Source organism: Sinocyclocheilus rhinocerous, unplaced genomic scaffold (genome assembly GCF_001515625.1).
Source record: "Sinocyclocheilus rhinocerous isolate Xijiao unplaced genomic scaffold, SAMN03320098_v1.1 scaffold1604, whole genome shotgun sequence".
Taxonomy (NCBI): domain Eukaryota; kingdom Metazoa; phylum Chordata; class Actinopteri; order Cypriniformes; family Cyprinidae; genus Sinocyclocheilus; species Sinocyclocheilus rhinocerous.
Genome location: NW_015625046.1, coordinates 81,282 through 108,543, shown reverse-complemented (window position 1 = coordinate 108,543; position 27,262 = coordinate 81,282). Strand labels below are relative to the sequence as shown.

Sequence of the window (27,262 nt, the reverse complement as noted above, 5' to 3'; positions counted from 1 at the left end):
TGGAGCAGTGTCGTGTGTAAATAAGGTCCAGTTGGTTGCCTGATTTGTGAGTAGCCGTAGTTAATACTCGCTTGAGATCAAAAGAAGCAAGCAGAGTGTGGAAGTCTGCAGCCTGAGGTTTATCTAGGTAGATGTTGAAGTCTCCAAGCATAACTGGGAGTACCATCCTCAGGAAAGGTTGAGAGCAGCACATCTTTCATCCAAGAAGTTACCTTGTGGTCCTGGGGGTCGATAAACAACTACAAAATGGATTTTAAAAGGGTGGGTAATAGTGACTGAATGTGATTCAAAGGAGCTGTTATTATCCAGAGAAGGTAAAGGAATACATTTCCAATCATTAGAGATAAGCAGACCAGTACCTCCACCTCTTCCAGTCAGAAAATTTGAAATTATTGGAGAGTGCTGCAGGTGTAGCATTGTCCTCTGGTTTGATCCACGTCTCTGTCAGGGCCATGAGGTTTAGTCTTGAATGACTAGAAATAGATGTAATAAAATCTGCTTTGTTTACTGCAGACTGACAATTCCACAAACCAATAAAAAAAAGAAAGTAGTGTTTAAGCAGACACAGGCAAAGTGTGCAGGTTGTTAGGATTGTGCTGCCTACAGTGGGTGATGCATGGTTTGTGAGTGGTAGTGATAGTAGGGATCTGGAAACACATAGTAAGAGTTGGTCATAAAAACTGAAACAGAAGTGAAGCAAGGTATAGAAAAGAGAATGTATCAAAAACGATTCTTATATCCCTTGCCAGTGTCCCTGGAGTCGCACGGTGGAGTCGAGGGTCTTTACACTCTTCGGTCTTCACACGAGGGCTGCCGCGGTATACTAACCTTTTTTATACCCGTTTGACAAAACGGAAATTGAATTCAGCTGAACACACTTTACTGTTAATCACAACAAAACGCTAAGCAAGCGCACGACACTGACAAGGTATGCGACAGAGTACGTACTCTATATCAACAAATATATACATTTCATTGATTCATTAATAGATTAGTCATTTATATTATCTTATTGTTGTTTTTATATATTTTTTCCATTGTTGATTAGTCTTTTGACTGTGTGGTTTCAAGGCCTGTTTGTCTTCATGAATAAGAGATACGAGGGAATGTTTATGGAAACTCAAGGATTATGGGATGTTGTTGTGAATCAGTTTGGTATAACACTACTTGTTGGATTTGTGTTCTTTAGATGATGTCTGAGCATTGAGACATTCGCAACTAAGACTATTGAATAAACTCTGCTCCTTTTTACCATCATCACTTCGTCTCCTGCTTCTGCTCTTCACTTTCACTGGCTTTTTCCTCAGTCAACTTCTTTGCTGACAGAAGACAATAATGTTTTTGGGTATTTTGGGTACCAGACAAGACCTCCTGTTAACAGGGTTCGGGTATTAGACTACTCTGCTGACGAGACGTTCTGTTACCGGACAAACTGATATTTTCAGAATGGATCTAGCATCCGGGGCTGGATCTTAATTGTCTAGGCATGGAGCCAGCGATCTAACAACCTCAATATATTGTCACGAGCCACAGGTATTTATTTGTTTTGCCTGTACATGATTTCAAGAGATGGTAGCCACTGACTTGCATTTTATGAATCACCAAAGTCCACGGTTTCAGCAAAAAATCTTTACTAAAAAAAAGTCACCTACAACTTGGATGGCCTGAGGGTGAGTACATTTTCATTTTGGGGTGAACTATTCCTTTAAGCCTCACCATAGCACAGAAACTGCGCTTATTGAAGTTAACAATCGCAGCTACATGTCTCTTCTAGTGCCATTACATCAACATAGACCACATCATTCTCTGATTATTATGGAGACATTTGTGCGCAAGCATTAGCACGGTTTAGGTTCTATCTATCTGACCACTGTTACTCATGTTTGATGAGACATCTCTTTATTTACACAAAGTATGGAGTGCCAAAGGGCTCGGTATTAGGCCCTCTCCTTTTCTCCTTATAATACTGTATGTTCCCCCTGAGGGACATCATTCATTTTCACTGTTATGCCGATGATACTTAGGTTTAAATTGTAACCTGAAAACACTGCACAACTTAAGTAGTTAATGAAGTGTATCATTGATATTAGGGCTGCATCAACTAATCAATGAAATAAAAAATAATAATCAACAATGAATATAACTACAAACAATTTTTTTTACTTATAGTTCAAAAATGTTTCCGGCTCTAAATATCTCAATTAAAATGACCTGAATGGGATATACAACGTTTTTCTTTTTAAACGTTATTTTCTTTTTGAACTGATCCTCCTTCCCGTCATACAAATACAGACTTCACCTGCAACTGCTAACAAGTTGGTCTGTGCAAAATTTAAATAAAACAAAAGACACTGCATCTATGTGGACAACTAGATTTTGGCATGATTAAATGTCAAAAAAATAAAAAAAAGATGTACTTCATTGCTTACGGTGCTTATGCTGTTTAAATGAAACACCCATGCAGCCTCATGTCACTTGGAATCTGCTGTGGAGCAGAATTATTATTTACAATTATTTTAATTTCTTCATTACACGTTTGTTTTATGCACTGTTCTTTAGGCCTATAGGTATGCTTGGACTGTTGGGGAAAACTCAAATAAATAAATAAATAAATACATTAAAAAATAAATAATGATTGTGTAGAAATGTCATCTTAGGATAGCTTCTTCATCTTAGCTTGTCATTTAGAAACATTCAGACGGTTTGATTTAAAGCATCTATTATTTAGCAGTTTCTTATAAAGTTACTGGCTGTTTTTTTTCTTGCCACAGCCTTTTAAATGAAGAACAAATATAGACAGCATGTAATAACTAACAAGCTGTCAATGGTCCAAACATTTTATTATTGTGTTACTTGACTGATGTTTACTACATATAACTTGGTTATTGCTTGATTCAGCATTTACTGTTGTATACAGTTACTGAATGTGTGATGTGTCAAATAAAACCATTTTCCAAATAAAATACATTCTTCTATATCATTCATTTCTGTAGAGATGGACATTTTAATAAGTATCAAATGAGTGAGTTCAGCTTTGAGAATAAAAACCAACCTGTTTGTTCCTCAATATCTTCATGTTTGAATGTTTCTTCAATCTTCATGTCTTCACTCTCCTCTTTAATAAACGCCATCTTTACAATAGTGTGTCACTTGGATCTCAGTTGATTCACCAGTTTTTCTGTGTATTTGAACACTTCGTCCTGTTTGAAATGGGAATAATAAACAGGAAGAAAAATCGATCCAAAATTATCTAAATAAAACTAAATATATAATAAGTGTCCTTATTGTAATAAGATACATTACACTTTTATGAAAATAGAAAGTAGATTACACTTTCATGAAAACATCTGAAGTTTGTTTGGAAAAGTTTGAAGTTACACGTTTGTGTTTATATTTTGAGCAGCGAGCCAAAATAATAGAATTTTACATTAAAAAAACAAATATAAATAATAACGTATAGAATTAATTGGAGAGATGAACTGCACAAGCTATCAATACCGCTGAGCTTAGATATCTAGTTTATATCTAAATGTAAACAACTGTGAATGAGTAATTAAGATAAACTCCAGTATCTTGGTCTTCAAATTACAGGACTACAAAGAACTTCTGAATATTTCAAACTCATAGAGTTTGTGAATCCAAATTAAATTTGTGGTTGCAGAGAGATTTAACTGTTTATTAACTGAAACTGAATCCTTATGACAAATTGTATTCATCTTACTACATCTGAGTTTCTCCCCAGAACATAAAGACAATAAATCAAATTTCAGCTTTATTTCGTTAAAGTGGATTTCATTAAAGGTCCATGACTGAAGAATACATGCTGGAAATTAACAAATCTTCTGTAAGGACTGGATGGAAAGGATAATATGGTCAGTATTTGAGCTTATAGATTTCAGTGGTAATGTTTTGTTATACTAGTAATTTGGTTTAAAGTAGTTTTTGCAGTATAATGGAATATGGATCATTGGTTATTACCTTTTCAGTTTCTTTAATTGGTAAAAAACATGACAGCATATTCAGTTGTTACTCTTCATCTTCCCTTCCCTTACGAAAAAGAAGTTTACTTCAAGTTCATTTTATGAAGTATACTTAAGGAAGTATATTTTTAAGTATACTAACATCTGTGTACTATTAGTATACTTGTAAGTGTACTACTTGAATACCACTTGGGACTAAATTGGCCCACTTTTTAGTATATAAAAGTATACTTTTAAGTGTACTATAAGTGTAACAGTAGTAAAGTGCCCAACTAGTCCACAATTACGTTTTCATTTGTACTGCAAGTGAACTTATGTGTATACTAATAGTTTACTAGTGTAAAACTTGTAGTAAATTAGTAGTTTGTGAAAGTACACTTTGACGTATACTCTCAATAATCTACTAGTTTACTAGTTTTATACTGCAATTATACTTGCAAGTGTCATTTGCATTGAGCTGGTCTCTGCCCTCCTACCTCATAACTTGCACTATATGTCATAAAGCTTAATGTATATACACATAATCTATATTTATTTATATACTCTGTTATTTGCACTTCTGGTTAGATGCTAACTGCATTTCATTGGCTCTGTACTTGTACTCTGCACAGTGACAATAAAGTTGAATCTAATCTAATCTAATCTAATATGACCCCTTTAACATATGATGTAAAAGGCTTGCAGCTTGAAGCCACCAAGCACATGTTCCTCTTTTCTCTTGCATGTAGAGCATGTAGCTCCATGCAGTTCTTACAATCGACCCAAGCCTTACTTTGTGATGCTGTAGCAGTAGGCCATTAAAACAAAACACAGAGAGGAAACTGACAACTAATCTCTAGTGGTGAGTTAAGGAAATTGCAGAAGTTGATTGTTAGACCTTTTTTTTTTTTTTTTCACCAGTCTGAAAAAAAATCTTGACCACCAGTTTATTAGGATTTTCCTCCCCTCATTCAAGTAGATATAAGCTGTACATGCGTGTCTAATAAAGAACATCACCAAGATGGCAACCAAATGAACTAATGTGAAATGACTTTAAACATGTGCCCTCCATTGTATGGTCGCGACAATGACGACACTTCAACTGATTGATGCTTGCCATGTGATACTTTTATTGAAAGAAGGTTTAAGGAAGAATTCAAGAAAAATATGTCTTCCTTTTTAATTTTTCATGAAGTCACTTAACGTTTCTAATGATTTGGTGGATCCATGGAAGATATGCTGAAATCTTAGTATACACATTAGGTTTCTCAGGTGAATTGCAGAGAGCAATGTAACGATATGATACGACACCAACTGCAGTGTCTCCACAAACCAAAGGACCCCCAGAATCTCCCTGTTAAGAAACACAGATCAACACATTACTTAAGTGTCATATATCAGTTAAAACCAGTTCATGAATTAAAGGGGTCATATGATGCTATTTTAAAGAGTAACTTTGATAAAGAATATCTCTTTGGTTTTGAGACTTTAGTCTTTGCAACTTCAGGGATCTTATCTATGCACAATCAGCTTGTAACACTCCAAAGAGAAAGGAAAACTTGGAATCGCATCATATGACCCCTTTAACAAAGTCTATGGATCATCTTTTGTACGTACACTGCAGAATCCACCATGGCCATATGTACACATCATCTGTGAGAGCGAGTAGTAAATCTCTCCCCACCTATTGTAACATTCTCTGTTATTCATTAAATACACGTTTGCCTCCATTAGACGACTACTCGGTTCGCCATCAGTCCACAGGTCCCCCCAGCCTGCAACACTACAGAGAGTGTTTTCCTGAACATTTTCTCCATCCTTTGGTAATGCTATCCATTTAACATCGTTGTTTATTTTGACCTTTTCCTGTAGCTGTAATTCAAAAACAACCATTATTAATAGAGAAATGTATTAGTCTTTTATCAAACTGAACCACAGTTGATTATACTGCAATTTTTTAAGTACCTCTTTAAAAAGAGTCTTTTTTCTACATTATTGATTTGTTCTCCTGAGTATAACAAAAATGTTCTAATATTTTTTTTTGGCCCATTTTTTTGTTTCTATAAACTAATATTTTGTAGGAAATAGACTCAAGAAGTCGATCTTAATTAAATCTTTTTGATTATGTCTTAAAGAAATAATACAAGAAATAAAATAATAATGATAAATTCTCATTGTGTGAGTTAGGTTTATGCTAGTGTTTCTGACCAGCATAAACCAGCATCCCAGCGTCAAAACATACCTAACCAGCATATGCTGGTTTTTTCAACAGGGCAGATATTGTTTTTAACAGATAAACAGGTTGTTACCCTCAAAAGCATGATGTCGTTCTGAATAGGACTAATTTTGTAGTTTGGATGTGGGAAGTAGTCCTTCACTCCGATTCGCTTCAAAGTATTACTGTCGCTTAAGTCATGAGCACCAACCACAACCATCCGAGTCCCAAATCTGTTGAAAGAGTGCATTGGAAATATTGCTTTATTGAGTCATGATGCTCATTTATGAAAATTATACACTGTATGGTTGCACTGCAGTCGTTTTTTCAGTCAAACGTGGTTTTAACTCAACATTGCAGTTTAGACTAAACAAAACTCTTACCCTTTCCAACAATGTGCAGCAGTCAAGACAAACTCATCAGAGATAAGGAATCCACCGCAGTAGTGTTGCCCAAAAGCCTGGACAGAAACCATATAAGGTCTGGAGTGGGGTTTTGCTTCACTGCCGTTCACTACACCCACATGAGCTGAAAGAGATTGCGCTGTTAGCTTTCTTATTCACCAATAATTGACCAAAATGCAATTTAGTCAATCTGTCTTACCAGTGAAGGTCAGGTGTGGCAGCAGAGAGGCCAGCAGGAGCAGAGAGATGATGGTCATCATGAAGACAATCAGTGAGCTCTTACTGACAAAACACTGTATAAATATACTTTAAAGGGGGGTGGAGACATTTATCTGACCACAAGTCTGCATAAAATGTAGAAATGGCTCTAAATGACTGATTGTTTAACCTCTTATAAACTCTGAATTCAGATAAATCAACAGCATTTGTTGCATAATGTCAATTGCCACAAAATTGTTCCTTGTTTTCCGTTGGGAAAAGAAAAAAAAAAGTAAATCAATGTTACAGTGAGGCACTTACAATGAAAGTGAATGGGCCCGTTTTTGGAGGAATCTTCAGATATTTCAGAAATCTGAAGCTCATCACTTTGTAAAAGCACCTACATTAATTATTCTGTTAAAACTTGTAAGTTGAGTCATAAAGTGGTTTAAATCACCATTTTTACAGTCGTTTTAGGGTTTATGGCATTGTCATGGAAACAAAGTTATAAAATTAGATACGTTTAGTTAGTTCTTTTTTGTATGCAAAAGTGTTAACACACGTTGTTCACATCTTGTGGTTATACTACTAAAACAGTGAGTATTTGAACATTTATGGATTGGCCCCATTCACTTTCATTGTAATTGTGCACTGTTTACATTTCACTGTATCCAAGATTTTTATTTCATTTTATTTTATTAAGAAATGGAGGGACAAGTGGACATTAATTTTTGAGGTAATCAACAATAATAAGTGCTATCAAATAAACTTGTATTGAATATCAGATATTTAGAGATCAGTTCTCATAATGTAGTAAAAAGTAAAAATTCTAGTTAATTCTTACACAAAATGCAGTAAAATTCACAATTCAATTTTATTTTTTACTTATTTGTTTTTACTCAATACATTTTTACTTGCTTTACAATTCCTTGCAATCAAAAATGGTTTGTGTTGCAAAAGCAGAGCAGTTTCACAATGTTCAAGTTGGGTGTAGTAAAACAATGCTTCTAAAACCACATCTGAGCTGATGACCACAACTGTCCTCTGTTAGGGCTTTAGATTTGGAAGCAAAGATACTGAAGGTGCAAAGTTTGTGGTCTTGCTAGAAGTTTCCAATATGTATGATGTAAATGGCTTGCAGCTTGAAGCCACCACATACATGTTCCTCATTCTCTTGAATGCTATGGTGACTGGGAAAGGACATGTTTCGTTCACTTCACTTCTGTTCATGTTCCGTTTTGTTGTGGTGAAAACATATCGTAAGAACATGGTAATAAGTCGTGGCCTCAAGATCCAGTGTTGAGGGAACAACATCTTTTTTTCGGTGCCACAACTTTGAGCAAACAACATTCTTTTATCATGGTCACGAGTTTATGCATAAACAAATCTGCATGACCATAGCAACCTGTGATTATTAACATTTTATTTTGAATTAAGACTGACAAAAAAGTATTAACATAGGATCTCAAGGCCACAACTTCACATCGCATGGCCATGACATAAGGATGTTACCTCTACAAAATGATCTGGGGTTTCATTTATAAACATCAAGCGTAGAGTTAGTTCTGGCAGGTCACATTGACGATAGTGGTCCTGACAGAAGTTGCGTATGCACAAAATGGACATAGAAATATGCATACACAATTTTCCATGCACATATTGGGATTTATAAAAAATAACCTTGGCGTAAATATGTAGGCCTCCGCTTCATACGGACACTCTAGACCAGTGGTCGCCAACCCGTCGATCGCGATCGACTGGTAGATCTTATCACTGTCCCAGTAGATTCAACTTTTTGAAACGTGAACATCTTTGGTGAATCTTCTTTCATCGCAGGGACATAAATCTCTCAGATTTTTATTAAAATATCTCAGCTTTTCTTTTGAAGATGAACGAAAGTCTTAGATGGTTTGGAGCATCTTAAGGGTGAGTGATGACAGAATTCAAATTGTTTTGGGGGAACTATGAAATTAATTATAAACTCATGCTGATCGCGAAGTATTTCAATTCTTCAATAGGTAGATCTTGTCTTTCATAAAGGCCGAGGTCAGGGATCTTGGGCCTAAAAAGGTTGGTGACCACTGCTCTAGACCATGCGTACAAACTCTTTTTCCTGGAGTGAGAAAAGTATGAAGTAAACAATGATTTTAAACTCTGTTTTCATTACGATATACACAATGACATTAAATATTCCACTCTCATTAATGGAGATAAGCACTGAAATTACATAAAGTCATTACGCAGAACACTGTAAAAAGTAATTTGTTAAGTTTACTTAAATTGTGCAAACTTGTTGCCTTAATTCAATTAAGTAATCTTAACTTAATTAAATTAAGTGTAATTTAAGTCTTATTTACTAATATATTAAAAGTATTCCTTACTTATTTTAAGTATTATTTACTTAAGCCATTTAAGTTTGTTAACTTTGCACCAGCTAGACGTACACCCGGTCGTAAGACTAGGCTTGACGTAAAATGCGTTTTAAGTCCTGTGTAGAATTAAAACCTGTTGCACCATTTGGGCATAGCGCACGTCTGTCACTAAATTTTCTGCCTAATCAAAGGTAGGTGTAACGTGAAAAGCCTTGACTTGTTTCCATAGTGATAATAAATATAATAAATAAAAACAATTAAAAGACAATGGCGTGTCCGATATACAGGCTACACGATCGACGGGCTTTCAGGCGTGAAAGAGTAATGAGAGACCGCACCAATCCTCTAGATATATATGGAGACAGAGAACTTATTGAAAGGTTTCGTTTCAGCAGGGTTCAAATAATATTTTTTAAAGCTGTGTTTTAAAGTAGTAAAGCAAGTTGACAATGAGCGTACCATTATCATCCTCGCTGATGTCAACACTTCCTCTACGACATCCATTGGGTTTGCGCAGGGGCTTGTACCAAGAATTTCGTCCAGTACATCGTAAAGTGGCCACTTTACATCGGCTGACTCTCCTCTAGTTCTAAGTTTGTCTCGTGTGGCCATATATTTCTGGCGCAATTTCTTCACTTTAACCCGGCATTGCAGAGCGGTCTGGTTAAATCCTCTCTCTTTCAGTTTTGCTGAAAATTGGAGAAACACTTTTGAATTTCTGTGGGTTGTTGACAGTTGTTTTTTTATATAGTCCTCCTTCCAAATTTGTAGAAGTGCATCCGTTTCCTCGTCTGTCCATAATATCCCTCTTCCAGCAGCAGCCATTTTTTGAAAAGCGCGATTTGTACGGAGACATGTAAAGACCAAACTAAAGAAAATTCACGAATAGAAAAAGAACAAGTTAACCGGGAGCGATTTGTGTTCACAATGCACGTTTTTAGCGAACCGTGCCAATATCTCAAAGCGAACCGTACTCAGACCACCTCCCGAGATGGTCTCGGCTCAGTTCGCTTTAAAAGGGTCTGAGCTTGTTTGGAGAGTTCACATCTGGGCCAAAAATCCAACGAACCGTGCTCAGACCCCTTAAAAGGACCAAGTGTGAAAACACCCTTAGAATTAATCAACGAGTTATCACCGCAGTTACAGCACGCAACAGACAGGAACGGAGCGTTGTCCCCAACACTGCAGGTGCTAATATCTCTTCGATTTTATGCCAGTGGATCTTTCCAAAATACATTCGCTGATATGGTAAATGTAAGAAGAAGTACAGCCAGCCGGGCAATACGACGAGTGTCTCTGGCCCTTCAAAGTCGGGCTCAAATACATGTTTGTCTACCCACCCAGGAGGAGGCCACACCCACCAAGGACAAATTTAGAAGAGATTCCGGCATACCTGGTATTTTTGGCTGTATTGATGGTACTCACGTGCGCATTCAGGCACCATCTAAAAATGAGTACCTTTTTGTAAATAGGAAAGGCTTTCACTCAATCAACATACAGGTTGTGTGTGATGCAAACATGAAATTAATAGATGTGGTGGCACGGTGGTATGGGTCTGCACATGATGCACGCATCTTGAGGGAGAGCGCACTGGCCCAATCGTGTGAGGAGGGGCAGCATTCTGGTATAATGCTTTGCGACAGTGGCTACCCTTTAAAGAAGTGGCTGATGACACCTGTCTGGTACCCTGAACGGAGCAGGAAAGGCAGTACAACTATGTGCTCTCACAGACGAGGTCGATCATTGAGCGCTGCATAGGAGTGCTCAAGCGCAGGTGTGTGGCTCATGTTTACTTTAATGGAGTGTCTATTTTTCCTCCCTGGCTGACGTCACAGCGCTAGCTGGAGGCAGCAAAACAAAGGGGAAACTGGAGGCGGCCCATTCAAACCAGCGCAGGTTCGGCTACATAAGGAGCTTAAAATATCATCTTGTTGTGATGTTGGGTGCCAGAAGCTACGTAATACAGCCTCAAATTAGAAATTTGATCGCATATCTGCTGCCACTGCCAGACAAAAAACCGACGACAGCTGTGGTTAAACGCGATAAAACGAGCAGACTGGACAGAAACAATCGTCAAAATGAAGCCTTGCTTAAGAGCATTGGTATATCTGCAGGAACAACTTCTGTCTCTATTTTGCATCTGGTATGTCCTATCTTAGCTGGAATGGTAACTTTCCTTGTGGAGTGAACAACTTTGCCATCACCAAATCTGAAAGGTCTTGCACTTTGTTTGTCATCTATTTTCAGTAACTCACTCTGTGGCAGCCCACTTGTATAATCCTCAAGCCATTTTTCTCCACACACAGTTCTTGTACAGGCTGTGTCAATCACAGCTGATCCTAAAGCCTCCACCATGAAGATTTCTGTGTTAGATAAAGATTCATTTGAAAACAAAGTGATGTTACATTCTTCAATGTCATCTTTTAGTCCTTCATCTTTTGTCAGTCTTACATGTTCCTTCTTGTTTGGACAGTCCTTTGCCCAGTGATAAGTGCTTTGGCAAATTGCACATTTCGTTCTTCTCCCATATTTATCAAGGGGGTTTGTGCCTTGAGCCACGGTTTGGGGTTGTTGTGTGGTGTTTGACTTATTTCCCCGTTTGCCTGAGTATCTCGTGTAGTAGGCAGTGTCACTATCTGCGCTCTTGCAGTGCACTGCCGCCCTCTCGTGGTGAAGTAACGTTATCTCCAAAAATTATTTTCAAGGCTGATTTCATATCAGTGAAAGAGACGCTGGGGCAAGCTGTAAGCGCTAACTGTTTATCTTTAACGGTAAGTCCAGCAGTATCCAGTAGAAGGCTAGTACGACATCTGGGAGCTCCATTTTGAACTTACGTAGCCTGTTGTATCGACGTTCGAACTCGACGATGTATTCCACCATAGAAACGGCGCTTTCTCTTGTGATCCGGTCAAACTCTGTGTACACCTCGTACCGTCGATCTTTTTCTTCTTTTAAAAACACAGAGTTCAATTTCGCTATAAGTGTTTGCATTCCAGTGTCAGTATTTAAATCCTCAGCAGAAATTTCCAGTGCACTGTCCCTTGCTCTGCCCGTTAGTGACAAGGTAACTGCCGAGGCTTGTTTCTTGCTGTCCAGGTCCAAATTTCAACTTCATTTTTCCAACTTTCGTACGCCGTCTTCTCGTCAAACGGTGGGGGATTTTTGTAATTTCCAGCAGCAGCCATCCTCTGCTACCAATGTTGACTCAATAACCACAACTGTTCTTAGCAATAACACTCTTTACTGCTCAAACACGTTCAACCACAGCAGCTCCGTATACAGGACTGAACTGAACTTAACACTGTCCGCAGTGCTAAAGGCAGATTGGGATTATCTGCAAAAGTTGAATGCATTATTAAAATATGAGTTGCTTCAGAAATTTGTGTAGGTTACTCCGTACACAGTGTAAACAGGTCTATAGCCTATAACAATTTATTAGCCCACTATTTTAATGTTACTTTCATAACTGGTGTCTGATGAATCATTTGAAATGGAAGAAAAACTTGTGTCCTCTTCAGCTTCAACTTGCTTTTCTTCCTTTACATCTATGTTGCTGGCACTAGTGTCACAGCCTTTTAGGCCAGTAAAAGCTGGCGAATCGTCTCCAAACACATCCATTATAATAGTGCTGTAGCGTGAGATTTTAGGAGGGGGTCCCCCACCCATTGGGGGTTTTTTGAGCTGACTAGAGTCTCTCCTGGCTGCCTGAAGAAGATCTTTCCATTTTTTTTTTTTTACTTCCTCGACTGTCCGGTTTCCTTATCCACCCTCAGCTTCATTTACTGCCACTGTTATCTTTTGCCAGATGTCTTGTTTTTTCTTATTTGTTACTGAATTGTTTTGTTTGCATACTAAAATATGCATATATCTACTGAAGATTCAATAATTTTTCTTGTTTCACAATCTGAGTAATTTAATTTTTTTTTTCGGTTCAGCAGCCATTTTTCATGTATTCATTGGAGCCAGTAATTTCAAGTTGTAACCATAGTAACGCGAATGGCGTCGTGTCCGCGCGGACGCGCACAGTCTACGCTAAAGCTTAGCTGCGCCTAGTCGTAGTTTTAGATGGTGCAACAGGTGTAAATATTCATCGGAATGCTGGACGAAACTAAGTCCAACGTTATATATATATATATATATATATATACACACAGTATATATATATTTTTTGGTATGGCAAGAAAAACATTTAAACAGACCACATTATTAGATTACCTTTTGACTTTATGAATACACATAAATGACAGCTTAATGATTTTTAATATTTTTTACCTTACTTCTTTGGCAATTTTAGAGGTTTTTATGAAATATTATTTCTCGATTGTTTTCAGCACATGTAGTCAGAGTTACAGAAAAATAATGATAATCCAACAAATAAGGAGATTTTAACATTTAAACTTAGACCACATTATTATATTACCTTTTGACTTTATGAATACACATAAATGACAGCTTAATGATTTTTAATATTTTTTACCTTACTTCTTTGGCAATTTTAGAGGTTTTTATGAAATATTATTTCTCGATTGTTTTCAGCACATGTAGTCAGAGTTACAGAAAAATAATGATAAATCAACAAATAAGGAGATTGTTTTGTTTATTTTAATCAGGTTTGTTAAAAGTGTGATTGAATGATGTTAGTTCATTTGCGCAACTATGTACAATGAAAATATTTGAAAAAACTGTTATAAACAAGTAATGATGCAATCCTTTAAATCTTAACTCTTGAGTGTAGCAGAATTCAATGGATGTAAAATTATTTTCATGTCACATGTGACATTTTATTTAATGTGACTGAAAAAAACACGGCAACACCAGTGACACAATGAAACACCAGTGACATACATTAGACAAAAGATCCTTATTCTTCAACTATAATTATTAGATGAGACTAAATTGTTACATTTGGCATACATTTGGCATTTAGTGAAAGCAGTTAGTAAAAGAACATAAACATAAACTGATCTTCACTGGTGTTATCCATAAGGAAGGTAACACCAGTGACAGTAGCTGGGTTTCCATCACCCTGCTTTTATGCGCATTTTTAAGTATCGCATCAGAATCGAGTGATGGAAACGTTGAATTTCAAATAAAAATGCCTTAATTCGCAAAAAAAAGTTTTTACGCTCGCTTGAGGTGGTTTTTGACTTGTGCGAAAAAGGGTTAATGCGAATAATGAGAGATGGAAATGCATTTTGCGAATAAATTAGTGCCAGTTTATCAGGAAGTGATGATTTTGTTCTCTTTGACTCGTTGGATGGAAACGGTGCTTGTTCGCAAATGTTTTGTGCGATATTCCAATTTTGCGCACAAGTTAAATTCGCAACTTTGGATGGAACACCGGCTAGTAACACCAGTGACAATTTTCATGAAAAATGCACTTTACAAAATGTCTGCTGCAAGGTATCAAACCACATGTTGTCAATCATGGTATACTCCCTAAATTAAGTAGTTTAATCCATTTGTATTGTAGTTTTTTACAATTCCCTAACAATACAGTAAGTCATACCAGTGACATGAGACTCAATTTCCACTGTTAAACAAACTTTTATTTCAAACTAACCGCTGTACCTGAAAATGTAAAAGAAATCACTTGTTGCACAGGACGTTTACCAAACCGCAGGTGTTTAGAATAGAAAAAGCTTTTATGAACTGGGTGTGTTGAATCACTATTTTGTAATATCAATTGCAGATAGACAGCAGCCAAATTAATATATAATTATATGAAAATGTTACTTTACTTTAATGTTAAATACTTTAATTGTCTTTCATGCATAAACAACCTCCCTTAGTTAATGAACAAATATAAATATTTACATTCCTGGTGCAAATTTCTGTGCAGCACAAATACCTAAAGTAGATCATTTTTATGCATCCAACACTGTATTATACCAGGGTAGGAAGTAACAATCTGTAATCGTTACCTCTGTAATCCAAAAGGATGGGAAAATTGATAACGCAATATGATACACTACTTATTTGGTACACAGGATGCAAGAATGTCACACAATCTCACAAACATAAAAAAAAAACATTTAACTTTTAATATAAAGAACATTTTTCATTGTCCTCCATCTATCCATTCAATCCCATCTCTCCATGTATATCCTAACCATCCACCCTTCTATACTGTCCTGTCTCCTCTTCTCACATGAAAGAACCAAACACATGCTTCCTGTACTCATTCGCCAGGATAAACTCCTGGCAAATGTTTTCCTTGCTGACTTTATCCAGTGTTTCTTTGTGAATGTGACGGACTGCTACATTGTTAATGCGAATCTGCAACATTGTGCTTCTCAGCCAGGTCTTCAACCTCCTTAGAGCACTGAAGCTCCTCTCTAAGAGATTAAAAAAAGAGCAAAAAAACGGCCCCAAGAAAACAAAAGCCTTGAAGCCTTGGTGTGAAAAAGCAAAGTAAGTCTTGTGTGTGGTGAGGATTTTACATCCTCTGCACCTGGAGAGAAATGGGTTAAATGTGTTTTTTGTGATGGGTGTGCACATGAGTTATGCACCGAAGGATATGAACATTATGTTTTTCGTGTGTGTGATGAAGAGTATGTTGTAGTAATGAGTACAGTTTCTACACGTCATGCATGCAGTGGTATGTTGAAAATGTTTCCACTTACTGGGAGATGAACAATTTGTTCATTTGTTAGATTTATCATTTGTTTAATAACACTGATTTAAAACAAAGTTTATATATCTACAGAAACGGAGTGAAAAGATGTCTTACATTTTTTATATTTACCTTGAAAACGTTTATGCTAACAGTAGCAAATGTTTAAATGTGAAAAAAGAAAGTTACATGATTTTGAAATGTTAGCCTATCGGTTCATTAAGTTGAAACCTAGGCATATATACAGGTCTGTTTTTAAAGTTTAAAAAGAAAGCTTGACATAATTTAATGTCTAATCTCCCTTAAATCACACAGTTGAAATGTCTTGATAAATGTTAAGAGTGACATGTTTTTAATTGATCTACTATTGTAATAAGAAATATCAATTTTATTGAACCAGTTTGCTAATGTTGCAAATAAATCCATTTGTCTACACTCAAGAGTATCGTTTTAATAGATTAATAAATGGACATACTGTGCTATGTAGAATAAAAAATGCAGAGTTGAGTACTATGAGGAAATCTACTACAATTTAAACTAAACCGAATTTGAATTGATTGTGGGTAATCTTTGGTCTTTATTCAATTAATCTATTAATATGTTAAAATGAAAATAAAAAGAGGCAATACTGTTTGATATATTATTTCGTTCTGTAATGTAGGCTATAGGCCTACACATTTCCCTGAACTACATTTCTGCGGCTATTAATATGTTTAAATGAAAACGAAAGGAGGCAGTGGTATTTTATATCATATTTTGGCTTATTTTAAATATACATTGAGGAAAATTGCAGTAGCCAAGGCGAGCAGACTGATGTTATCAAGTACGCTACTGTTTGCAGAATTACAGAATTAGTCCGAAATTTGCGTACTTTGTATTGAGAAACGTGCGCAGACCTACGTCACCAGACTATTTGCCTAATCTTCTCGGTACTTTAGACCGCGGTGGAAACGCAGAAAGCAACAGGTCTTGGGGGGAAAAAAAGTTCCTGGTACAATTGTTCCGGGTAATTTCGGTGGAAACGCGGCTTTAGTGTTACAACTAACCCTCTGTCTGTTACAACTAGCCCCGCCCGCGGGGTAAGTAGTAACATTTTGCTCCTGGCGCTTTTGGCAATACTGCACAGAAACGGTAGGTCCGACGAACATGCAAACAGGGCTCATTTGTAGGAGAGGCTTGTATGTTGTTTGTATAAAAATAAGGTTTGTCTAACCCTATTACTTTGTTCACTATTTGGCCCAAACCAAAAAGTGTTACTTTGTGCCCTGCTCTCCCCTATATCAGAAGAAGACGAGCTGAGAGGTATAAGCTTTGTTTACCTCACAAACAGAACGCGAGCGCGGCTGGAGCCAGTGGAGGAGATATTTTATATCGAGCAAGTAATGTTTCTTATTGGCATTAGATAATGTGTTGTTGTGACATAAACTTGAACTACTAGTTGGACTTTACCCGAACTATAAATCCAGACTAAAATGCGTGAAACCGAGTGCAACGTTTTGAAAAATGATAGGCAACCTTTCATTGCATCTAAATGTTGCACGGCCTGAGGATGGTTTTATTTTCTATAAACAATACGATATAAATGTAATGTTTAGACGATATAAAAGTAATGTCTAAGAATGTTTAGACCAGTCTTGAAATACTCTGTTTGCAAATACCTGCTCAAACATGTTTATAATATGCTTAACAATAAAAAATCTAGTTCCTCAGATATAAAATGTTGTTTTTGTATTGTATGATAATACATAAAAAGCATGTGGGCATCTATGATATAAAATCACGTGGGCAATATTAGTGATTGCTAATGTAATAATATAGTTGCTCCTGATAAGCCTGTCAACATGCTCACTAATTTATTTATTTATTAATTTTAATTAAATATATTCTAAATAAACTACAAACAAAAAAATATATAATTTTTTTTTTTCTCACATTCTTTCTTGTAGCAATTCCCTCTTAGTCACACACCTCACGTGGGCAATATTAGTGATTGCTAATGTAATAATATAGTTGCTCCTGATAAGCCTGTCAACATGCTCACTAATTTATTTATTTATTAATTTTAATTAAATATATTCTAAATAAACTACAAACAAAAAAATATATAAATTTTTTTTTTTCTCACATTCTTTCTTGTAGCAATTCCCTCTTAGTCACACACCTGACTGAAAGGCTCATTATGCAGCTCATTATGTGGGCCTTTGTCTTCTCAGGTGTGAGTCACAGCATTATGCATGATTCACGCCTCCTTGCATACAGGCTTTCTAGACAAAAAGTGAAATGTAAATGAATATATTGTTTTCTGTGAATGAGTGAACGAGATGATTTTCACATCATTTTATGCTTCTTCCTACTCCTTTTTGGACATGTATAAGTTAAAATTGTTTTGTATTGTGTTGTATTGTTTTTGTTTAGTTTTTAATATGTTTATTTTACGTGTTCGAAATCAAGTTTCAAATCATTCAAATCATCTGAACGAAAACAAAGTATCCGTGTGAAGCAGATGACACAGAATAGCATACGCTGTTTGTGTTCAGTGGATATTCTCCAAAATGGCGCCAGGGGGACGCGAAGGAGACGAATTGTTGAATAAAGTCTTTATTATTTTTCTTTTGCGCACAACAAGTATTGTAGTAGCTTCGTAAAATTACGGTTGAACCCCTGATGTCACATGGATTATTTTACCGATGTCCTTGCTACGGTTCTGAGCCTTGATCGTGTAAGGATCCTTGCTGTCTATGGAGGGTCAGAGGAGATGCATCAAAAATATCTTAATTTGTGTTCCGAAGATGAACAGAGGTCTAATGGGTTTGGAACGCCATGAGGGTGAGTAATTAATGACCGAATTTTCATTTTTGGCTGAACTAACCCTTTAAGGATACTTCTCTCCTCTTCACCACTATGTAACAAAAATATTAAATTGTGCATTTCAGATGCTGTCACATCCTACAACCTTGTCAGACATTTCTGCAGACATGAACAAGTTAAATTTAAGACTTTTTAAGACCTTTTTAATACCACCTTATATGAAATTTAAGACCTAAACCTGTAATGGAAATACACATTTTATTAAGTGTGTTTCTTCTGAGTTTGTGTGCTGTCACGCTCATTTGTTCTGAAGTCTCGAGACAAACAGAGTGAGCCTCAGCAGCGCGAGCTTGTATTCTGTATTCTGCTAACTTACTGCAATTCTCTGTGATGACGCAGTAACTTACCGCGGGGAAGAAAAAATCTTCGGTCTGTCCAATGATTGTAAAGTCATTAGGTCCGTCAGACTGAAGATATTTTAGCGGTAATGTGAGCAAAAATATTTAAGACCCATCGAATCCGAATTTAAGACATTTTAAGACTTTTTAAGGCCTTATATTAGGAAAACGTTATTTAAGACATTTTAAGACTTTTTAAGGACCCGCGGACACCCTGAGAGAGAAACTGCCACTCAATCATATCAAAATAAACATAATAATGGACTTGTTACATAATAATGGTTATTTATAATACCATTAAAGGGGCCATATAATGTTGCTAAAAAAGAACATTATTTTGTGTATTTGGTGAATTGCAATGTATTTATGCGGTTTAAGGTTCAAAAAACACATTATTTTCCACATACTATATATTATTGTTGCTCCTCTCTGCCCTGCCTTTCTGAAATGTGTAAATTTTTTTGGAATTGCCTAGGTGGCCATATGTGCCATTTATACGGGACACGTCCTGGCCAGGATTTTTATATTGCCTAAAACATCCAAAGTAGTTTGACCAATAACATGCAGGTATTGTATATAATTGACCAATCGGGGCGCGTGAGAAGGTGAGATCTACAGAGAACGATCAAAGCGAAGCAAATACGTGCACGTGTTTGTTCGTTCGTTTGACTTGAAGCGTCGCTGCACACCGATCATTGAATTGACACCAAAGTACAGCGAGAACGTTTCGAAAGCACAAGGAACCGTCTGCTCTGCTCTCTATAGCTCTTGTGAATCTCATACAGTGATCGATCTGCACAGTGCAAACTGCCAAAACCTGGATATTTTAGGCAATATAGAAATCCTGGCAAGGACACGTCCCGTAACAAAGGCCCGTACGGTAACCCTTTGTGCACAGCCGCCATTGTAGACTACTCTCCTAGGTTCAGGAAACAATCCTCCATAAAATGCACTGCACACACTCTGTCGTGTTGTAAATACAACTTAACCACTGATTTCTAGTTGTGCTCATTTGGAAGGCCAAACAAAGTAGTTTCGCTTTCGCAACGAAACACACAGCATCTCCAGGACATGGCGGCGGCGACAACAATACTACAGCGAGAATAAAAGTTACACCTTCGTTATTTGCGTATACATTTGGGCGATGTTATGCAAATCTTCCCACACAGTGATGTAGATTTGTGGGACATGTTTGAATGAGGCATTTTAGGAAGGCGTGGCTGAGTCTTAACTTTTATAAAGAGTATCTCTTTGGGTTTGAGACTTTAATCTTTAACCAAAGGAAAACATTAAATCACATCATATTTAACATTCAAAGCATGGTTCTTTATGGAACCATATAAAAAGGGTTCTATTTAGCACCAAAAAAAGGGTTCTGCTATTGTTACAAGCTGAAGAACCCTTTTCTGGTACGGTTTAGAACCATTTATATTAAGAGTGCATGTGAAAGATGTCTCTCGAGAATGAATATTTTCATGCCAGGTCTCTTGTCTGTAAATCTGTCCACACTGATGAAAAATAAAACAGTTCTCTCTTGAGTGAAGCCTCATGTGGTAAGTAAGGGTTGTTTCACATGTAGTTTCATGTGAGCCTTAAGATTTCCTTTTTGTGAGAAGCTCTTTCCACACAGTTTGCAGGTTTAACTACAGGTGACTTTTCATGTGTGAATCAAGGGTTGCTTTATGTCTGAAACACTTTCCACACTGATCACATGGAAACGGCTTCTCTCCATTGTGAACGACCATGTGAATCTTAAGAGATCTTTTGCGCGAGAAGCTATTCCCACACAATTTGCAGGTAAAAGGTTTCTCTCCAGTGTGACTTCTCATGTGGGAATTAAATTGTGCTTTATGTGTGAAGCTCTTCCCACACAGACTGCAGGTAAAAGGTTTCTCTCCAGTGTGAAGCCTCGTGTGAATCTGAAGGCTTATGTTCTGACTAAACTTATTTCCACAGTGAGTGCAGGTGAAGGGTTTCTCTCCAGTGTGGATTCTCATGTGAACCTTGAGGTTTGCTTTAAATCTGAAACTCTTTCCACAGTCATGGCACGTGGAAGATCGAGAATGAATTTTTTCATGCCAGTTAAGGTGTCTCTTGTCTGGGAATCTCTGTCCACACTGATGACAATTAAAACAGTTCTCTCTTGAGTGAATCCTCATGTGGTAAGTAAGGGTTATTTCACGTGTAAAACATTTTCCACACTGAGCACACATGAAAGGCTTCTCTCCTGTATGAGTTATTATGTGAGCCTTAAGATTACCTTTTTTTGAGAAGCTCTTCCCACACAGTTTGCAAGTGAAGGGCCTCTCTCCTGTGTGATTTCTCATGTGGGCATTAAGGGTTGATTTATTTGAGAAGCTCTTCCCACACAGCTTGCAGGTGTAAGGACTCTCTCCAGTGTGACTTTTCATGTGTGAAACAAGGGTTGCTTTATGTCTGAAAGATTTTCCACACTGATCACATGGAAACGGCTTCTCTCCAGTGTGAACGACCATGTGAATCTTAAGAGATCCTTTGCGTGAGAAGCTATTCCCACACAATTTGCAAGTGAAGGGCCTCTCTCCTGTTTGATTTCTCATGTGGGCATTAAGGGTTGATTTATTTGAGAAGCTCTTCCCACACAGTTTGCAGGTGCAAGTTCTCTCTCCAGTGTGAGTTTTCATGTGTGAAACAAGGGTTGCTTTATGTCTGAAACACTTTCCACACTGATCACATGGAAACGGCTTCTCTCCAGTGTGAATGACCATGTGAATCTTAAGAGATCCTTTACGTGTGAAGCTATTCCCACACAGTTTGCAGGTAAAAGGTTTCTCTCCAGAGTGACTTTTCATGTGGGTATCAAGGTGTGCTTTATTTGTGAAGGTCTTTCCACACAGATTGCAGGTAAAAGGCTTCTCTCGATGGCAGGTGAAGTAACTGTTAGATTCAGTCTTCTGAACTTCTTTTTGTGATGAAGTTGTTTCAGACTGTATGGATATTTCCACATTCATGAAATCATGTCTCTCATATTGATCTTTCTCTTCTATCATTGTAAGTTCTTGCCTCTCTTCTTTTAGTGCCTTCTTTTCTAAAGCAAAAAAAAAAGACAAATACAAAGACAAATACAAGTTAATGGCAGATTATTGGCTAAAACCAACAGAGATTAAAACCAAGATAAAAGTATTAAAACATCAAAACCAAAATTTTCCAACAAAACTGGGTTATAATAGACTAGTCACTCCTGGTCCTAGGGACCCACCTCTCTGCTCATTTTGTTGGTCTCCCTTATTTGACAAACCTGATTCAGATCACCAGCTCATTAGGGGAGAGCTCCATCAACTCAGTGTATCAGATCAGGGAAACATACAAAATGTGCAGAGCGGTGGGTCCCCAGGACCAGGATTGAAAACCACTGTTAGAGACCAGTGCTGAATCTGTCATTAATGTCAATAAGCACTAGCGCGGTTTAGGTTTCCTATATCTATCCGACTGCTAATACTTTATGTAAACAAATAGACATTTCATCAAACTCAAGTATGGAGTGCATCAGGGCTCAGTATTAATTCCTCTGCTTTTCTCCTAGTATATGCTGACTTTGAGGGACATTTCCATTAGGGCTCACAATGTTATGCCAATTATGCATTTTTACATTTCGTGACAAAACTGCACAACTGTCATTTAGTACAGATTATTACTGATTTTGTGTAATAATCGATGATGAAAATAATCACCAATGACTTTTGTTGTTGATTTTATATTTTTATATATCCTTTATTTAACCATGAAGATCCCATTGACATATCATAATCTTTTTCCAGGGAGACCTGGTCAAGATGGCAGCACACAAAGTTTCACCAAAAAAAAAACAAGTACAGAACTATTGATCATGTCGTGTGTTTTTTTCTTCTTTATCTTTTTTTATTTCATGATTTTAACTTCTCCTTTATTAACCCTTTCATACGTGAGTTTAAATGATTTTATCTGAGCCCCCAGCCTAGGCGACCATTATTTTAGAATGTATCGCCTTATTGTTTCCATGGCAAAGTGTTATGCTTGTCATGTGACACACCGTAGTCACAATAGCGTTGTATGACAGATGTACCGCTTTTATTTAGTTTTTCCTTTTTTATTATAAATTTTCACACACGCACTCACTATTATTATGAAATATTTGATATTCCGATTCTCAAATATGTGCAAGTAAATGTATTTGGTAGTTTAAACACTTTTATAATGACCATGGTAGTTGATCTATACCGGGTGATGGGTGCTGCCATGTTAGTTCGCACTGAATCCGAGCTGTGGGATTTTTCAACACGTATATTCATCCTCTCCTCCCGAAAGACATTAAAGTAAGTCTCCGGTGAACTGGGAGAAGAGTAGAGTAAACTTTATAGTTACCTACCCAATGTGTATATGATATCAATAAAACATGTCGTTATATTATATTTGTAAGGATCATTATTGCCACTTCCACAGATATCGGTGTGTATTTGAACAAACTGTAAATTGATTTTTTTTTTGTGTGTATTTAAATGTCTGGAACTTAAAATAAGCATTATATGGTTGAAAGCACTGGATAGTTGTGATATGACAAGCACTCAGCGCATCCGATCTGGCTCCGCGCCAGCTAAAGCGTGAAAGCAGATTTGAATTCAGCATGTGATGCACTGAATGTTCTAATCACACCGGTGTGATCGTACGCTCGAGGGACCAGCCTAGAGTGATCATACCAGTGTGATTATGTGTTAAAGGGTTAAAAGTGGGCAAGCACCAAATGTACAGAGCAGGGCCATCCTCGGCTGACACGGGGCCTTGGTGCGAGGTAGGGTTTGGGGGCCTCTGTCCAAAGGACGGCCCTGGTACAGACTTTCATTGTTGGTGAAGTAGAGAAGGACCCTGCTTCTATCAATCCAGTCTCCCCAGAGACTCCACAGTCCACTACTGCCCTTCCAAAACCCCTGGGCCTTAGTCCACTGATCCCAGTCTGGTAGTGTCTGTGGTCCCAGAGCTCACAAATCCAGTGGTCTCAAGTCTGGTGGTTACGAAGTTAGCACTCATGAATCTACACACTCTAGAATGGACCACCTCCTTCGAGGTTCCTTCATCTCCACTGGTCTTGCGCAGCCTTATGGCTTTTTTATGTCTGCTGGTACCACCCAGCCTTCTGATTTCTGCTTCCCAGCCATGGGAAGTCATCCAAAGTCCCATTATCCTCCACTGGCTACACGCAGCTTCCCAGTCATGAGCTCAGCCTAGGTGCTCAGATTCCTCGGCTCCACCTTGGTCTGTTGACTCATCGGCTCCATTTTCTTTTGGCTCCACTGTTGTCCATCATTCCACATACTCAGTATTCATATCCAATACTGCCCTTTTCTGCCGGATCGGGTATCGGTCAGACGAGACCGATCCAAATCCAATATTGTGTGTTAACTATTCGGTGTTATTGTTAAACCCCACAAAAGGCACAAAGTAAAAGCACCATCAATTTTTCCAAGTGTTCTGAAGCCCGTCCCTAGTTTAATGTGAAGTACAGATGAATATTTAAGTTGCTAAATTCAAGTTCACGTAAACGCTCCACTGCGGCTGTCTGCCATCCTCCATTCAGCATTCAAACTGTGTGTTGCATTCAATTACAACAGTCAAAACGATGAAACTGTCTAAGATGACTGTTCCTATTATTATACTTGATCTGTAGATAAAGATCAGTGGTTTTGCATAAAAATATTTCATATCTTGCTGGAGTTTAGTGCCGTTTCTAAATCATGTTACTTTCTACTAGGTGTCTGTTTGTTCACAACACTGGAGTAGACAGCACTATGATGAATTGTTCTTGATGTGCACAGTAACTGAAATTTAAAAGAAAAGGCTCAATAAATTATTTCACAGTTATAATTAGTGTTGGGGAGTAACACTGATTTAAAGTTAAATTTTAGGATTTTAAAAGTCTTGACAGTAATCAGTGTTGAGTGCTACTTTAAGATTAATCCTGCCTGGTTTACATGTTTGAAAATGAATAACAGTTGAAAACATTCATTAGAAATTTTGAAAAGTAATCAAAAAGTAGTCAGTTACATTAATAAAGTAATTTCAAATGTTACACTACTTATTACATTTTGAATATGGTAACTTGTAATCTGTAACCTATTATATTTATATAACCTTCCCAACACTGGATACAATACACTACATAGGGCTGCACGATAAATCGGAATGGAATCGAAATCGCGATTCGACAAAAGCTGCGATTGTCATGTGTATCTCAGTGAAGCACGGTTCTGTGATCAGCAGTAAATCTCCATCCAAAGGCCAGAGGGCGCTCTCGCGCTGAAACTCCAAATACGCCTCGCAGAAGAAACCCAGGAAATGCCTATAGCGGTGAGAGCTATTGAGTAAATGCTGCTCCATCTGAAAGCACATGATGATGATTTACTGCTGATTACAGAACCGGCTTTACTATCAAAATGCGCATGACAATCGCATTCGATTAATCGTGCAGCCCTAACACTACACATCAATATCTCTTCCCTTTGTGCTTTCAACTTTTCTATGCAGAGCGTTGTGACTTCGTGTTGCTTCAAGCGCATCATTCTGTGCACGAGATGCACATGCGTGTAAGCATATACAGTATATAGACATACATACATATATAAACTTAAATATAAACGTACTAATTAATCACAAATTTTTCACCCATTAGTCATGATTAATCACATATTAATATGTTTATATTGTCATAATTATATATAAGTGATTTACCCCAATGACACCAACTGCAGCAGGTTTCACTTTAATGCTGCATTCCTGACAACTCAAAATTCTGATTTTTCCCAACTCCTACTTGGAAATAATGTCTAGAACGGTGCTTGAAGTCAGACATCCGACCTGTGAACTCGGGGCAGATCGATCAACCCCGACCTCAGCGAGACATATAGTTACTGTAGTGTTGACCTAATGTAAGTCAAAGTTAAAAACATTAATAACGTTTTATTTTTGCTTATATTTAACTTTTTGTCAACCGTTTTCAAAATGAACAGAAACATTTTCTTAGTTTTTTAAGTTTTATTTTTGCTTACATTTATCTTTTTGTCAACCGTTTTCAAAATGAACAGAAACATTTTCTTAGGTTTTTTTTTTTTTTCATGTTTTTGGAATAATTGACACAAAAAGACGAAACACTCTCGTTGTGTCATGGCGGCATCATGTGGTCAACGTGTATTTGACCGTTGATTGACTGGAACTACTCATTGAGGTTGGAACATTTAAAATCAAATGTTTCCACATCCGACTTTGGCTGCGTTTACACTTGGCATTAACGTGCGATCACCGCGATCCAATCAATCAGATCGGATCGTCAGTCAATCAGGACACGGCGCGTTTACACTTGGCAACATCAGCTGACTTCTCTATCTGGATAACCGATCGGATCTGTCGTTCCCGCGGAATATTTAAATAAGTCTGCAGATGATGGCCCTGTGCAAAGTCGACCTGAAGTGGTTGGTTTTCTTTTGAAAACCATATTCAGTCACGGTACATTTAACAAAGGAAAATAACTACGAGTCTCACTAGTTCAGGAGAGAGGGGGCGGGGTTTTGCATGATGTCGACCTGAGAATGTGGATAGCTGGCCAATCACAGCACACCTCGCTTTTCAGAACGATGAGCTTTGTAAAAATCGACGCGTTTCAGAAAGGCGGGGCATAGAGGAGAAACAATAATGTACAGTATGTGGAAAATAATGTGTTTTTTTAACCTTAAACCGCATAAACACATTTCATTACACCAAATACACCAAATAATGTTCTTTTTAGCAGCATCATATGACCCCTTTAATAAAGTGTCGAAATTGAAGCAGTAGATGCATTATCATGTTCAGATAAACCCAGTTTTTTAGCTAAAATATTAAGCCATGGTTTAGCATAGTGTGAAATGCATATAGAGATACACCTTCCTGTTACTCTGCTTACTCATAAAAATAACGTTTATTAATGGTAGATAAAGTATCCCAATGTTTAATTCATCAATAATTAAGCCTTTTTTTTTTGCCTGAACTGGCTGCATCGATTTAAACACTTTAAATGCTTAAAAACACAAACCTTTCTTCAGCCGAATCACAACAGATGCAGGAGGCGCAGCCTTATGACGTCATAGCACTACACCAAAATAAAAGTCTTGTCTCCTTCTTCTTCTGTGGATTTATTGGCGAGTCGCATACCAGCTTTTAAGGTGCATACCGCCACCTCCTGAGCTGGAGTGTGAAGTGATTTCAGTCTAGGTATATATTATGATTCATTATTTCTATAAAGATATCATA

General features: G+C 37.3%; 3 protein-coding genes and 1 long non-coding RNA gene across 4 annotated transcripts in view; all 4 read right to left on the bottom strand.

The window, feature by feature from the left end:
• LOC107749483 (gastrula zinc finger protein XlCGF7.1-like) overlaps nt 1-3,075 on the bottom strand; it is a 12,990-nt gene extending 9,915 nt beyond the window's left edge. The window contains exon 1 of the mRNA XM_016564659.1: nt 3,053-3,075. The gene's annotated coding sequence lies outside the window, so the exon portion shown is untranslated. The remainder of the gene's footprint in view (nt 1-3,052) is intronic.
• A 10-nt stretch (nt 3,076-3,085) lies between these two features.
• Nucleotides 3,086-27,056, bottom strand: LOC107749506 (uncharacterized). Its single transcript, XR_001641041.1, has 3 exons — nt 27,045-27,056; nt 15,205-15,217; nt 3,086-3,178 (listed from the first exon to the last, which is right to left on the bottom strand). It is a non-coding gene; the product is annotated as an uncharacterized LOC107749506 (long non-coding RNA).
• LOC107749492 (mast cell protease 1A-like) lies at nt 5,143-6,867 on the bottom strand. Its single transcript, XM_016564670.1, has 5 exons — nt 6,778-6,867; nt 6,558-6,702; nt 6,269-6,407; nt 5,577-5,831; nt 5,143-5,313 (listed from the first exon to the last, which is right to left on the bottom strand). The coding sequence occupies exons 1-5, from the start codon at nt 6,836-6,838 to the stop codon at nt 5,155-5,157; spliced, it is 759 nt and encodes a 252-aa protein (XP_016420156.1). The 5' UTR covers nt 6,839-6,867; the 3' UTR covers nt 5,143-5,154.
• LOC107749465 (gastrula zinc finger protein XlCGF57.1-like) lies at nt 20,375-22,017 on the bottom strand. The gene has a single exon (XM_016564638.1). It carries the CDS (start codon nt 21,997-21,999, stop codon nt 20,614-20,616), a length of 1,386 nt encoding a protein of 461 aa, XP_016420124.1. The 5' UTR covers nt 22,000-22,017; the 3' UTR covers nt 20,375-20,613.
• Nucleotides 27,057-27,262: the final 206 nt, after the last annotated feature.